The 15,160-nt window shown below is 49.0% G+C and overlaps 1 protein-coding gene across 1 annotated transcript in view; it reads left to right on the forward strand.

Annotated features, from left to right (window-relative positions):
- Positions 1 to 7,433: 7,433 nt before the first annotated feature.
- Positions 7,434 to 15,160, forward strand: part of LOC135537522 (uncharacterized) — an 8,523-nt gene continuing 796 nt past the window's right edge. The window contains exon 1 of the mRNA XM_064963659.1: positions 7,434 to 8,601. Coding sequence (XP_064819731.1) covers positions 7,434 to 8,601 — 1,168 coding nt within the window. The remainder of the gene's footprint in view (positions 8,602 to 15,160) is intronic.

Below are 15,160 nucleotides of genomic sequence, written 5' to 3' on the forward strand. Positions count from 1 at the left end.
CAACCTCCGGGGTTCTGGAGAGTGGAGAGCCATGTCTATCCAACCTCCGGGGTTCTGGAGAGTGGAGAGCCATGTCTATCCAACCTCCGGGGTTCTGGAGAGTGGAGAGCCATGTCTATCCAACCTCCGGGGTTCTGGAGAGTGGAGAGCCATGTCTATCCAACCTCCGGGGTTCTGGAGAGTGGAGAGCCATGTCTATCCAACCACCGGGGTTCTGGAGAGTGGAGAGCCATGTCTATCCAACCTCTGGGGTTCTGGAGAGTGGAGAGCCATGTCTATCCAACCTCCGGGTTCTGGAGAGTGGAGAGCCATGTCTATCCAACCTCTGGGGTTCTGGAGAGTGGAGAGCCATGTCTATCCAACCTCCGGGGTTCTGGAGAGTGGAGAGCCATGTCTATCCAACCACCGGGGTTCTGGAGAGTGGAGAGCCATGTCTATCAAACATACCACATCAATAAAGCAACAGGAAAATGAGCTTGATCATTTTTCTATAATTCTCCCGAGGCACAAATGGGGATATGCTGGTTGAAGCAGAACTAGTTTATATCTGCGTGAATGCATTGGCTGAAGCTCTTCACATGGACTGGTTATAGGGCAGGTCGGGCAAATGCCAGATGGGCTGGTACATCTTTAACCCAGTGGGCCGGTCTAAATGTGTGGTTTTAGCACAGAATGACCATGATTTGTCTAATAATGGGGGCCTCTGGGGAAAGTAAATGGGCCAGTGTGTTAGCCTTTTGTCTCATTCTGGTCCCAGAATGTCCCTGCTGGGAACAGAATATGTTCCAATGAAACAAGCAGGGTAGCTACAAATATGAAGTTAAATCCTGTAATTCGGTCAACAACAAATAACTCTTCAACATGCCTGTGTTTATCCATCATCATATCTCCCCTTCCGCCCACTAAACCCACAGTCCAGGGCACAAATTCCTTCCACAGCCATCAGCATAACACAGTCCCACAGCCTACACTCATCTATACACTCTCCCTCTGTCATAACACAGTCCCACTGTCTACACTCATCTATACACTCTCCCTCTGTCATAACACAGTCCCACTACCTACACTCATCTATACACTCTCCCTCTGTCATAACACAGTCCCACTGTCTACACTCATCTATACACTCTCCCTCTGTCATAACACAGTCCCACAGCCTATACTCATCTATACACTCTCCCTCTGTCATAACACAGTCCCACTGTCTACACTCATCTATACACTCTCCCTCTGTCATAACACAGTCCCACAGCCTACACTCATCTATACACTCTCCCTCTGTCATAACACAGTCCCACTACCTACACTCATCTATACACTCTCCCTCTGTCATAACACAGTCCCACAGCCTACACTCATATATACACTCTCCCTCTGTCATAACACAGTCTCACTGTCTACACTCATATACAGTGCCTTGCGAAAGTATTCGCCCCCCTTGAACTTTGCGACCTTTTGCCACATTTCAGGCTTCAAACATAAAGATATAAAACTGAATTTTTTTGTGAAGAATCAACAACAAGTGGGACACAATCATGAAGTGGAACGACATTTATTGGATATTTCAACTTTTTTAACAAATCAAAAACTGAAAAATTGGGCGTGCAAAATTATTCAGCCCCTTTACTTTCAGTGCAGCAAACTCTCTCCAGAAGTTCAGTGAGGACGCTGAATGATCCAATGTTGACCTAAATGACTAATGATGATAAATACAATCCACCTGTGTAATCAAGTTCCCGTATAAATGCACCTGCACTGTGATAGTCTCAGAGGTCCGTTAAAAGCGCAGAGAGCATCATGAAGAACAAGGAACACACCAGGCAGGTCCGAGATACTGTTGTGAAGAAGTTTAAAGCGGATTTGGATACAAAAGATTTCCCAAGCTTTAAACATCCCCAGGAGCACTGTGCAAGCGATAATATTGAAATGGAAGGAGTATCAGACCACTGCAAATCTACCAAGACCTGGCCGTCCCTCTAAACTTTCAGCTCATACAAGGAGAAGACTGATCAGAGATGCAGCCAAGAGGCCCATGATCACTCCTCCTGCACCACCCCCTCTTAACCCTCCCCACTGCCCCCATCTACACCCCTCCTCCTGCACCACCCCCTCTTCACCCTCCCCACTGCCCCCATCTACACCCCTCCTCCTACCCCACCCCCTCTTAACCTTCCCAACTGCCCCTCTCCATCCACAGCCCCTCCTCCTACCCCACCCCCTCTCCATTCACAGCCCCTCACATTAACATCAGACATGCACATGCAGCTCCCGTCTCCCCCATGACTGATGGTAACAATAAAGGACTGGAGGAGGGAGGAGGGAGGAAGAGGAACCCATGCAGCCGTCCCCGTCTGCAGTCCACGCCTGTCTGGCCTGGGTCTTGTCTCGGGGAGCCCGTGGCAGCATATCGGCCCGACCGATCTTAATTCATGTCTTCCGCAACAAATTGTCCCGTTTACTTAAGAGTCATGCTTCGTTGTGCTCTGGCCTGTGAATATTTTATAAGACTGGGACCGTTGATGGATACAATGACCGGTCAGTTCCCTTATCTTATTGAACCAGCCAGGGAGATGCATTGCCGTGAACACGGCCCTGCTGAGACTCACGACCAGGAGAAGGACTGCTAGGGGTATTAGGGCTCAGTCCTGGTTTGTGTTCCATATGGGATCTTATTCCCTATGTAGTGCACTACTTTTCAAATCACATTAGATCAAATTGTATTTATCACATACACGTGTTTAGTAGATGTTATTGCAGGTATAGCAAAATGTGTGTATTTCTAACTCCGACAGTGCAGTAATATATAGCAAGTAATATCTAACCATTTCACAATAATACACAAAATACACGTACAGGAATGGAATTAAGAATATATAAATATTTAGACGAGCAATGTCAGAGTGGCATAGACTAAGATACAGTAGAATAGGATACAATACAGTATATACATATGAGATGAGTAACGAGAAATATCTAAACACTACTAAAGTGACTAGTGTTCCATTATTAAAGTGGCCAGTGAAATCAAGTCTACGTATATAGGGCAGCAGCCTCTAATGTGCAAAGCCTTATGGGGTAGTAGTGCACTCTGTAGGGGGAAGGCAGCCATTTGGGATGCAGAGAAGGACCGAGACCTAATACCTCCAACCCCTCGAGCTCCATACCACAGCTCCATACCACAGCTCCATACCACAGCTCCATACCACAGCTCCATACCACAGCTCCATACCACAGCTCCATCCATACCACAGCTCCATGCCACAGCTCCATACCACAGCTCCATACCACAGCTCCATACCACAGCTCCATACCACAGCTCCATACCACAGCTCCATACCACAGCTCCATACCACAGCTCCATACCACAGCTCCATACCACAGCTCCATACCACAGCTCCATGCCACAGCTCCATGCCACAGCTCCATACCACAGCTCCATACCACAGCTCCATACCACAGCTCCATACCACAGCTCCATGCCACAGCTCCATACCACAGCTCCATGCCACAGCTCCATACCACAGCTCCATGCCACAGCTCCATGCCACAGCTCCATGCCACAGCTCCATACCACAGCTCCATACCACAGCTCCATACCACAGCTCCATGCCACAGCTCCATGCCACAGCTCCATACCACAGCTCCATGCCACAGCTCCATACCACAGCTCCATACCACCTTGAAGAGAGTGCTGGGATCTGTTGGGGGGAAATGACAGGATTCCTTTCCCTTTTTGCTCTCTCCTCTCCTGTCTCTGCGTTCTCACTCTCCATCCCCTGGGGTGGAGTGGCTGTTTGATTTAAAAACTCTTCTCATATCACCTTCGCCATAATGGCTAATAATGCTGTAGTCTCCAAATCAATGGGGCCTGTCCTAGATGGTGACAGCTCCATGAAGGGATCTGGGGGGGATCTGTATTTTAGTTGATGACCTGGGAAGACAGACTGCTGGCCGGGACCTGGTCTCAATTCTCCAGGAGGCCTGTAAGGGCCGCTGCTCTTCCCCAGAGAAGGGGTTTCTCATAGGAGCTTTACGGGATGGCCATGACCTGGTAGTAGGCTGTCTCTCTTCATTAACACTAAAGGAGACAGACACACTCTGGGATTGTAAGGCTGCCCGGGCTACCTGGAGATTGTGCTGAGTGGGCAGAGTGGGGCTGGGGTACTGGCAGTGCTGTGTTTGTGGCTATGGGGAGGGGGGAGGTTGGGTTATGTATGTGTGTGTTTGCGTGCGTGCATGCGTGTGTATGTGTAGAGTGTAGTGGGAGGAGGGTGTGAGAAGACAGTGGTTTATGTTGTATGTAAGGAGGTAGGGAGAGTAAAGACAGTAGTTTGTTTTGTATGTAAGGAGGTAGGGAGAGTGAAGACAGTAGTTTGTGTTGTATGTAAGGAGGTAGGGAGAGTAAAGACAGTAGTTTGTGTTGTATGTAAGGAGGTAGGGAGAGTGAAGACAGTAGTTTGTGTTGTTTGTGTTGTATGTAAGGAGGTAGGGAGAGTAAAGACAGTAGTTTGTGTTGTTTGTGTTGTATGTATGGAGGTAGGGAGAGTGAAGACAGTAGTTTGTGTTGTATGTAAGGAGGTAGGAGAGTGAAGACAGTAGTTTGTGTTGTATGTATGGAGGTAGGGAGGTAGACAGTAGTTTGTGTTGTATGTAAGGAGGTAGGGAAGACAGTAGTTTGTGTTGTATGTAAGGAGGTAGGGAGAGTGAAGACAGTAGTTTGTGTTGTATGTAAGGAGGTAGGGAGAGTGAAGACAGTAGTTTGTGTTGTATGTAAGGAGGTAGGGAGAGTGAAGACAGTAGTTTGTGTTGTATGTATGGAGGTAGGGAGAGTGAAGACAGTAGTTTGTGTTGTATGTATGGAGGTAGGGAGAGTGAAGACAGTAGTTTGTGTTGTATGTAAGGAGGTAGGGAGAGTGAAGACAGTAGTTTGTGTTGTATGTATGGAGGCAGGGAGAGTGAAGACAGTAGTTTGTGTTGTATGTATGGAGGCAGGGAGAGTGAAGACAGTAGTTTGTGTTGTATGTAAGGAGGCAGGGAGAGTAAAGACAGTAGTTTGTGTTGTATGTATGGAGGTAGGGAGAGTGAAGACAGTAGTTTGTGTTGTATGTAAGGAGGTAGGGAGAGTAAAGACAGTTGTTTGTGTTGTATGTATGGAGGTAGGGAGAGTGAAGACAGTAGTTTGTGTTGTATGTATGGAGGTAGGGAGAGTGAAGACAGTAGTTTGTGTTGTATGTAAGGAGGTAGGGAGAGTGAAGACAGTAGTTTGTGTTGTATGTAAGGAGGTAGGGAGAGTAAAGACAGTAGTTTGTGTTGTATGTATGGAGGTAGGGAGAGTGAAGACAGTAGTTTGTGTTGTATGTAAGGAGGTAGGGAGAGTGAAGACAGTAGTTTGTGTTGTATGTAAGGAGGTAGGGAGAGTAAAGACAGTAGTTTGTGTTGTATGTCAGGAGGTAGGGAGAGTAAAGACAGTAGTTTGTGTTGTATGTAAGGAGGTAGGGAGAGTAAAGGCAGTAGTTTGTGTTGTATGTAAGGAGGTAGGGAGAGTGAAGACAGTAGTTTGTGTTGTATGTAAGGAGGTAGGGAGAGTAAAGACAGTAGTTTGTGTTGTATGTCAGGAGGTAGGGAGAGTAAAGACAGTAGTTTGTGTTGTATGTCAGGAGGTAGGGAGAGTGAAGACAGTAGTTTGTGTTGTTTGTAAGGAGGTAGGGAGCTTGAAGACAGTAGTTTGTGTTGTTTGTAAGGAGGTAGGGAGAGTGAAGACAGTAGTTTGTGTTGTTTGTGTTGTATGTAAGGAGGCAGGGAGATAGAAGACAGTAGTTTGTGTTGTATGTATGGAGGTAGGGAGAGTAAAGACAGTAGTTTGTGTTGTATGTCAGGAGGTAGGGAGAGTGAAGACAGTAGTTTGTGTTGTTTGTAAGGAGGTAGGGAGCTTGAAGACAGTAGTTTGTGTTGTTTGTAAGGAGGTAGGGAGAGTGAAGACAGTAGTTTGTGTTGTTTGTAAGGAGGTAGGGAGAGTAAAGACAGTAGTTTGTGTTGTTTGTGTTGTATGTAAGGAGGTAGGGAGAGTAAAGACAGTAGTTGGTGTTGTTTGTAAGGAGGTCGGGAGAGTAAAGACAGTAGTTTGTGTTGTTTGTGTTGTATGTAAGGAGGTAGGGAGAGTGAAGACAGTAGTTTGTGTTGTTTGTAAGGAGGTAGGGAGAGTAAAGACAGTAGTTTGTGTTTTTTGTGTTGTATTTAAGGAGGTAGGGAGAGTAAAGACAGTAGTTTGTGTTGTATGTAAGGAGGTAGGGAGAGTGAAGACAGTAGTTTGTGTGTATGTAAGGAGGTAGGGAGAGTGAAGACAGTAGTTTGTGTTGTATGTAAGGAGGCAGGGAGAGTAAAGACAGTTGTTTGTGTTGTATGTATGGAGGTAGGGAGAGTGAAGACAGTAGTTTGTGTTGTATGTAAGAAGGTAGGGAGAGTGAGAAATTCTCTATTCTTTCCATGTCTTCCAGTAGTCTTATTGTAAATGAGTGGATTCATGAAAATGGTTCTGTATACTTACAATACAACAGTCCTGGACCTTAAACACCAGCCTGACCGCACAGCATCCTGGACCTCTCCATGGCTATAACACCAGCCTGACCGCACAGTATCCTGGACCTCTCCATGGCTATAACACCAGCCTGACCGCACAGCATCCTGGACCTCTCCATGGCTATAACACCAGCCTGACTGCACAGTATCCTGGACCTCTCCATGGCTATAACACCAGTCTGACCGCACAGCATCCTGGACCTCTCCATGGCTATAACACCAGCCTGACTGCACAGTATCCTGGACCTCTCCATGGCTATAACACCAGTCTGATGGCACAGCATCCTGGACCTCTCCATGGCTATAACACCAGCCTGACAGCACAGTATCCTGGACCTCTCCATGGCTATAACACCAGCCTGACTGCACAGCATCCTGGACCTCTCCATGGCTATAACACCAGCCTGACAGCACAGTATCCTGGACCTCTCCATGGCTATAACACCAGCCTGACTGCACAGCATCCTGGACCTCTCCATGGCTATAACACCAGCCTGACAGCACAGTATCCTGGACCTCTCCATGGCTATAACACCAGCCTGACCGCACAGTATCCTGGACCTCTCCATGGCTATAACACCAGCCTGACCACACAGTATCCTGGACCTCTCCATGGCTATAACACCAGCCTGACTGCACAGCATCCTGGACCTCTCCATGGCTATAACACCAGCCTGACTGCACAGTAACCTGGACCTCTCCATGGCTATAACACCAGCCTGACTGCACAGTAACCTGGACCTCTCCATGGCTATAACACCAGCCTGACCGCACAGTATCCTGGACCTCTCCATGGCTATAACACCAGCCTGACAGCACAGTATCCTGGACCTCTCCATGGCTATAACACCAGCCTGATGGCACAGCATCCTGGACCTCTCCATGGCTATAACACCAGCCTGACGACACAGTATCCTGGACCTCTCCATGGCTATAACACCAGCCTGATGGCACAGCATCCTGGACCTCTCCATGGCTATAACACCAGCCTGATGGCACAGCATCCTGGACCTCTCCATGGCTATAACACCAGCCTGACGGCACAGCATCCTGGACCTCTCCATGGCTATAACACCAGCCTGATGGCACAGCATCCTGGACCTCTCCATGGCTATAACACCAGCCTGACGGCACAGTATCCTGGACCTCTCCATGGCTATAACACCAGCCTGATGGCACAGCATCCTGGACCTCTCCATGGCTATAACACCAGCCTGATGGCACAGCATCCTGGACCTCTCCATGGCTATAACACCAGCCTGACGGCACAGTATCCTGGACCTCTCCATGGCTATAACACCAGCCTGATGGCACAGCATCCTGGACCTCTCCATGGCTATAACACCAGCCTGACAGCACAGTATCCTGGACCTCTCCATGGCTATAACACCAGCCTGACTGCACAGTATCCTGGACCTCTCCATGGCTATAACACCAGCCTGACGGCACAGCATCCTGGACCTCTCCATGGCTATAACACCAGCCTGACGGCACAGAATCCTGGACCTCTCCATGGCTATAACACCAGCCTGATGGCACAGCATCCTGGACCTCTCCATGGCTATAACACCAGCCTGATGGCACAGCATCCTGGACCTCTCCATGGCTATAACACCAGCCTGACGGCACAGTATCCTGGACCTCTCCATGGCTATAACACCAGCCTGATGGCACAGCATCCTGGACCTCTCCATGGCTATAACACCAGCCTGACAGCACAGTATCCTGGACCTCTCCATGGCTATAACACCAGCCTGACTGCACAGTATCCTGGACCTCTCCATGGCTATAACACCAGCCTGACGGCACAGCATCCTGGACCTCTCCATGGCTATAACACCAGCCTGACGGCACAGTATCCTGGACCTCTCCATGGCTATAACACCAGCCTGATGGCACAGCATCCTGGACCTCTCCATGGCTATAACACCAGCCTGATGGCACAGCATCCTGGACCTCTCCATGGCTATAACACCAGCCTGACGGTTCAGTATCAGCTGCCTGCAATAATCATCACCTCTGCTTGTTAAACAGCTCTTTTTCTGATAGTGAAGGAGTTAAAAGACAGAGAGTCACGTCTCAGATCCTCAATGGTTTTCATCAGTAGCTAATTAAATCTCCCGCTATTCATTTGACGTAATGTGGTTTTAATTTCATTAGTGGCTGGGTCAGGAAAAGGTTCCAGGAAGCAGAGGAGGGAGAGAGGACAAATACAGTACTGGGGGTATGGTGTAAGTGTATGTGCATGGTGTTAGGAGAGCAGGAGGTGGAGGGGGAGGTCTCTACCAGGGTGTAAGGAGAGGAGGAGGTGGAGGGGGAGGTCTCTACCAGGGTGTAAGGAGAGCAGGAGGTGGAGGGGGGAGGTCTCTACCAGGGTGTAAGGAGAGCAGAGAGGTGGAGGGGGAGGTCTCTACCAGGGTGTAAGGAGAACAGGAGGTGGAGGGGGGAGGTCTCTACCAGGGTGTAAGGAGAGCAGGATGTGGAGGGGGAGGTCTCTACCAGGGTGTAAGGAGAGCAGGAGGTGGAGGGGGAGGTCTCTACCAGGGTGTAAGGAGAGCAGAGAGGTGGAGGGGAGGTCTCTACCAGGGTGTAAGGAGAACAGGAGGTGGAGGGGGAGGTCTCTACCAGGGTGTAAGGAGAGCAGGATGTGGAGGGGGAGGTCTCTACCAGGGTGTAAGGAGAGCAGGAGGTGGAGGGAGGTCTCTACCAGGGTGTAAGGAGAACAGGAGGTGGAGGGGTAGAGGGAGGGGAGGTCTCTACCAGGGTGTAATGAGAGCAGGAGGTGGAGGGGGAGGTCTCTACCAGGGTGTAAGGAGAGCAGGAGGTGGAGGGGGAGGGCTCTACCAGGGTGTAAGGAGAGCAGGAGGTGGAGGGGGGAGGTCTCTACCAGGGTGTAAGGAGAGCAGGAGGTGGAGGGGGGAGGTCTCTACCAGGTTGTAAGGAGAACAGGAGGTGGAGGGGGAGGTCTCTACCAGGGTGTAAGGAGAGCAGGAGGTGGAGGGGGAGGTCTCTACTAGGGTGTAAGGAGAGCAGGAGGTGGAGGGGGAGGTCTCTACCAGGGTGTAAGGAGAACAGGAGGTGGAGGGGTAGAGGGAGGGGGAGGTCTCTACCAGGGTGTAATGAGAGCAGGAGGTGGAGGGGGAGGTCTCTACCAGGGTGTAAGGAGAGCAGGAGGTGGAGGGGGAGGGCTCTACCAGGGTGTAAGGAGAGCAGGAGGTGGAGGGGGAGGTCTCTACCAGGGTGTAAGGAGAACAGGAGGTGGAGGGGGGAGGTCTCTACCAGGGTGTAAGGAGAGCAGGAGGTGGAGGGGGAGGTCTCTACTAGGGTGTAAGGAGAGCAGGAGGTGGATGGGGAGGTCTCTACCAGGGTGTAAGAAGAGCAGGAGGTGGAGGGGAGGTCTCTGCCAGGATGTAAGGAGAGCAGGAGGTGGAGGGGGAGGTCTCTACCAGGGTGTAAGGAGAGCAGGAGGTGGAGGGGGAGGTCTCTACCAGGGTGTAAGGAGAGCGGGAGGTGGAGGGGGAGGTCTCTACCAGGGTGTAAGGAGAGCAGGAGGTGGATGGGGAGGTCTCTACCAGGGTGTAAGGAGAGCAGGAGGTGGAGGGGAGGTCTCTACCAGGGTGTAAGGAGAGCAGGAGGTGGAGGGGGAGGTCTCTACCAGGGTGTAAGGAGAACAGGAGGTGGAGGAGGAGGTCTCTACCAGGGTGTAAGGAGAGCAGGAGGTGGAGGGGGAGGTCTCTACCAGGGTGTAAGGAGAGCAGGAGGTGGAGGGGATGTCTCTACCAGGGTGTAAGGAGAGCAGGAGGTGGAGGGGGAGGTCTCTACCAGGGTGTAAGGAGAGCAGGAGGTGGAGGGGGATGTCTCTACCAGGGTGTAAGGAGAGCAGGAGGTGGAGGGGGGAGGTCTCTACCAGGGTGTAAGGAGAGCAGGAGGTGGAGGGGGATGTCTCTACCAGGGTGTAAGGAGAGCAGGAGGTGGAGGGGGAGGTCTCTACCAGGGTGTAAGGAGAGCAGGAGGTGGAGGGGGAGGTCTCTACCAGGGTGTAAGGAGAGCAGGAGGTGGAGGGGGAGGTCTCTAGCAGGGTGTAAGGAGAGCAGGAGGTGGAGGGGGAGGTCCTACCAGGGTGTAAGGAGAGCAGGAGGTGGAGGGGGAGGTCCTACCAGGGTGTAAGGAGAGTCCACAAAGAGAAGGACCAGGGTGGACTGTATTAGGAGAATATAAAGCACAGCACAAGGACTGGTCCTGGAAAGGGTCTGCTGTGCTAGTTGTTCCAGGAGTGTGCCATTTTCATGAATGATGGTACCCTTTGTCTGCATTTGGGCACCATTTCAATGCACTGTCTTGTGGGTTGTTTGTATGTTACTCTGTATGTATCTTAACATGCCTAGGAGGAGCTGTAGAAATCATTATCTTCCTGTCCCTGTGCTTTCTGTGTGCCATAGGAAACTAGACTTCCTGCCCCTGTGCTTTCTGTGTGCCATAAGAAACTAGACTTCCTGCCCCTGTGCTTTCTGTGTGCCATAGGAAACTAGACTTCCTGCCCCTGTGCTTTCTGTGTGCCATAGGAAACTAGACTTCCTGCCCCTGTGCTTTCTGTGTGCCATAGGAAACTAGACTTCCTGCCCCTGTGCTTTCTGTGTGCCATAGGAAACTAGACTTCCTGCCCCTGTGCTTTCTGTGTGCCATAAGAAACTAGACTTCCTGCCCCTGTGCTTTCTGTGTGCCATAGGAAACTAGACTTCCTGCCCCTGTGCTTTCTGTGTGCCATAGGAAACTAGACTTCCTGCCCCTGTGCTTTCTGTGTGCCATAGGAAACTAGACTTCCTGCCCCTGTGCTTTCTGTGTGCCATAGGAAACTAGACTTCCTGCCCCTGTGCTTTCTGTGTGCCATAGGAAACTAGACTTCCTGCCCCTGTGCTTTCTGTGTGCCATAAGAAACTAGACTTCCTGCCCCTGTGCTTTCTGTGTGCCATAGGAAACTAGACTTCCTGCCCCTGTGCTTTCTGTGTGCCATAGGAAACTAGACTTCCTGCCCCTGTGCTTTCTGTGTGCCATAGGAAACTAGACTTCCTGCCCCTGTGCTTTCTGTGTGCCATAGGAAACTAGACTTCCGGAACCATCGCAGCAGTCAAATCCATCTCCAAGGACCGGTAAGGTTGTGTCACACCTTGATCTGGTTCACCTGACCTTGTGCTTGTCTCCACCCCCCTCCAGGTGTCGCCCATCTTCCCAACTTATCCCCTGGGTATTTATACCTGTGTTTTCTGTCTGTGTGTGCCAGCTCGTCTTGTTTGCCAAGTCAACCAGCGTTTTCTCTCAGCTCCTGTTTTTCCCATTCTCTCTTTTTCTCGTCCTCCTGGTTTTGACCTCTGCCTGTCCTGACTCTGAGCCCGCCTGCCTGACCACTCTGCTCGCCCCTGACCTCGAGCCTGCCTGCTGCCCTGTCCCGTTTTGGACTCTGCCCTGGCTATGAATGGTTGTCTGTCCCCGACCTGCCTTCTGTCTATCCCTTGGATTATAATAAATATACCAGAGCTCAAACTATCTGCCTCCTGTGTCCGCATCTGGGTCTCGCCTTGTGTCGTGATAGGTTGTGTGAGTTGTGATAGGTTGTGTGAGTTGTGATAGGTTGTGTGAGTTGTGATAGGTTGTGTGAGTTGTGATAGGTTGTGTGAGTTGTGATAGGTTGTGTGAGTTGTGATAGGTTGTGTGAGTTGTGATAGGTTGTGTGAGTTGTGATAGGTTGTGTGAGTTGTGATAGGTTGTGTGAGTTGTGATAGGTTGTGTGAGTTGTGATAGGTTGTGTGAGTTGTGATAGGTTGTGTGAGTCGTGATAGGTTGTGTGAGTCGTGATAGGTTGTGTGAGTCGTGATAGGTTGTGTGAGTCGTGATAGGTTGTGTGAGTCGTGATAGGTTGTGTGAGTCGTGATAGGTTGTGTGAGTCGTGATAGGTTGTGTGAGTCGTGATAGGTTGTGTGAGTCGTGATAGGTTGTGTGAGTTGTGATAGGTTGTGTGAGTTGTGATAGGTTGTGTGAGTTGTGATAGGTTGTGTGAGTTGTGATAGGTTGTGTGAGTTGTGATAGGTTGTGTGAGTTGTGATAGGTTGTGTGAGTTGTGATAGGTTGTGTGAGTTGTGATAGGTTGTGTGAGTTGTGATAGGTTGTGTGAGTTGTGATAGGTTGTGTGAGTTGTGATAGGTTGTGTGAGTTGTGATAGGTTGCGTGAGTTGTGATAGGTTGCGTGAGTTGTGATAGGTTGCGTGAGTTGTGATAGGTTGCGTGAGTTGTGATAGGTTGCGTGAGTTGGGATAGGTTGCGTGAGTTGTGATAGGTTGCGTGAGTTGTGATAGGTTGTGTGAGTTGTGATAGGTTGCGTGAGTTGTGATAGGTTGCGTGAGTTGGGATAGGTTGCGTGAGTTGTGATAGGTTGCGTGAGTTGTGATAGGTTGCGTGAGTTGTGATAGGTTGCGTGAGTTGGGATAGGTTGCGTGAGTTGTGATAGGTTGCGTGAGTTGTGATAGGTTGCGTGAGTTGTGATAGGTTGCGTGAGTTGTGATAGGTTGTGTGAGTTGTGATAGGTTGTGTGAGTTGTGATAGGTTGTGAGTTGTGATAGGTTGTGTGAGTTGTGATAGGTTGTGTGAGTTGTGATAGGTTGTGTGAGTTGTGATAGGTTGTGTGAGTTGTGATAGGTTGTGTGAGTTGTGATAGGTTGTGTGAGTTGTGATAGGTTGTGTGAGTTGTGATAGGTTGTGTGAGTTGTGATAGGATGTGTGAGTTGTGATAGGTTGTGTGAGTTGTGATAGGATGTGTGAGTTGTGATAGGTTGTGTGAGTTGTGATAGGTTGTGTGAGTTGTGATAGGTTGTGTGAGTTGTGATAGGTTGTGTGAGTTGTGATAGGATGTGTGAGTTGTGATAGGTTGTGTGAGTTGTGATAGGTTGTGTGAGTTGTGATAGGTTGCGTGAGTTGTGATAGGTTGCGTGAGTTGTGATAGGTTGTGTGAGTTGTGATAGGTTGCGTGAGTTGTGATAGGTTGCGTGAGTTGTGATAGGTTGCGTGAGTTGTGATAGGTTGCGTGAGTTGTGATAGGTTGCGTGAGTTGTGATAGGTTGCGTGAGTTGTGATAGGTTGCGTGAGTTGTGATAGGTTGCGTGAGTTGTGATAGGTTGTGTGAGTTGTGATAGGTTGTGTGAGTTGTGATAGGTTGTGTGAGTTGTGATAGGTTGTGAGTTGTGATAGGATGTGTGAGTTGTGATAGGTTGTGTGAGTTGTGATAGGATGTGAGTTGTGATAGGTTGTGAGTTGTGATAGGTTGTGTGAGTTGTGATAGGTTGTGTGAGTTGTGATAGGATGTGTGAGTTGTGATAGGTTGTGTGAGTTGTGATAGGTTGTGAGTTGTGATAGGTTGTGTGAGTTGTGATAGGTTGCGTGAGTTGTGATAGGTTGCGTGAGTTGTGATAGGTTGCGTGAGTTGTGATAGGTTGCGTGAGTTGTGATAGGTTGCGTGAGTTGTGATAGGTTGCGTGAGTTGTGATAGGTTGCGTGAGTTGTGATAGGTTGTGTGAGTTGTGATAGGTTGTGTGAGTTGTGATAGGTTGTGTGAGTTGTGATAGGTTGTGTGAGTTGTGATAGGTTGTGTGAGTTGTGATAGGTTGCGTGAGTTGTGATAGGTTGCGTGAGTTGTGATAGGTTGTGTGAGTTGTGATAGGTTGTGTGAGTTGTGATAGGATGTTGTGGTCTGGAGGGAATACAACGAGGAGATAGCTGAAATACATTAGTATACAAGACAAAGTGTCATAAGTAAGGAGAAATATAAAGTATAACATGCATGTTAACCTAACAAAGGACATTACAAAGATCTATGGAACTCAGGCTATGAGGCAACAAAGGAAGCATTCTAAGGAAAGTGTAGAATCATAAACAGTGTGATTGGCAATAACTGGTTTGTATTAACTGAACTCGGTTTGACTTAGCTGAACTTGTTAGGTTTAACGGATAAATAAATCGTTTGAGTTAATTGAACTTGTTAGGTTTCACAGAGATTGGTGTTGTCACGGTGCTGAAGAGGAATTCTGTCTCTGCTACCTTCTATCTCCTTCCTGCCACAATTTTACAGAGGTGCATTGTTTTTTACAGAGGAAAACCTGGTTCACACTAATGATTACTTGTTTGGTATTCAAGGTGATGTATCCTCCGAGATTCATTTAAAGGTGGACCTACAGGGGGTGGATGCAACCTTTAATTTTTGTTTTGAATTGATACATAAATTACAGTGGGATCGATGTGGATTTAATCTGCCGTGCCTCTTGACATCTAGCCAAGAGTCTCTCCTCCCATTTTCAGCAGCCAGAAGACTGATGATAGATGAGTTGCCCTCTCTCTACTCCCACCCCCCATCCTATTGGCCAGCCCAACACACGTATGCACATAGAAGGAAGTCACCAACATACTGTCAAATGTCATATAGTCCTACAAGTGTAGGAGTGAACTGAGAGAGGAAGTGTACTGAGGGAGGAATTTATATCACTAACAGTAAAATGCTGCAAGGAGAAAGAAAACTTCTCCATTAAGTTTTAATTTCGTTTGA

Source organism: Oncorhynchus masou, unplaced genomic scaffold (assembly GCF_036934945.1).
Source record: "Oncorhynchus masou masou isolate Uvic2021 unplaced genomic scaffold, UVic_Omas_1.1 unplaced_scaffold_807, whole genome shotgun sequence".
Classification (NCBI taxonomy): Eukaryota; Metazoa; Chordata; class Actinopteri; order Salmoniformes; family Salmonidae; genus Oncorhynchus; species Oncorhynchus masou.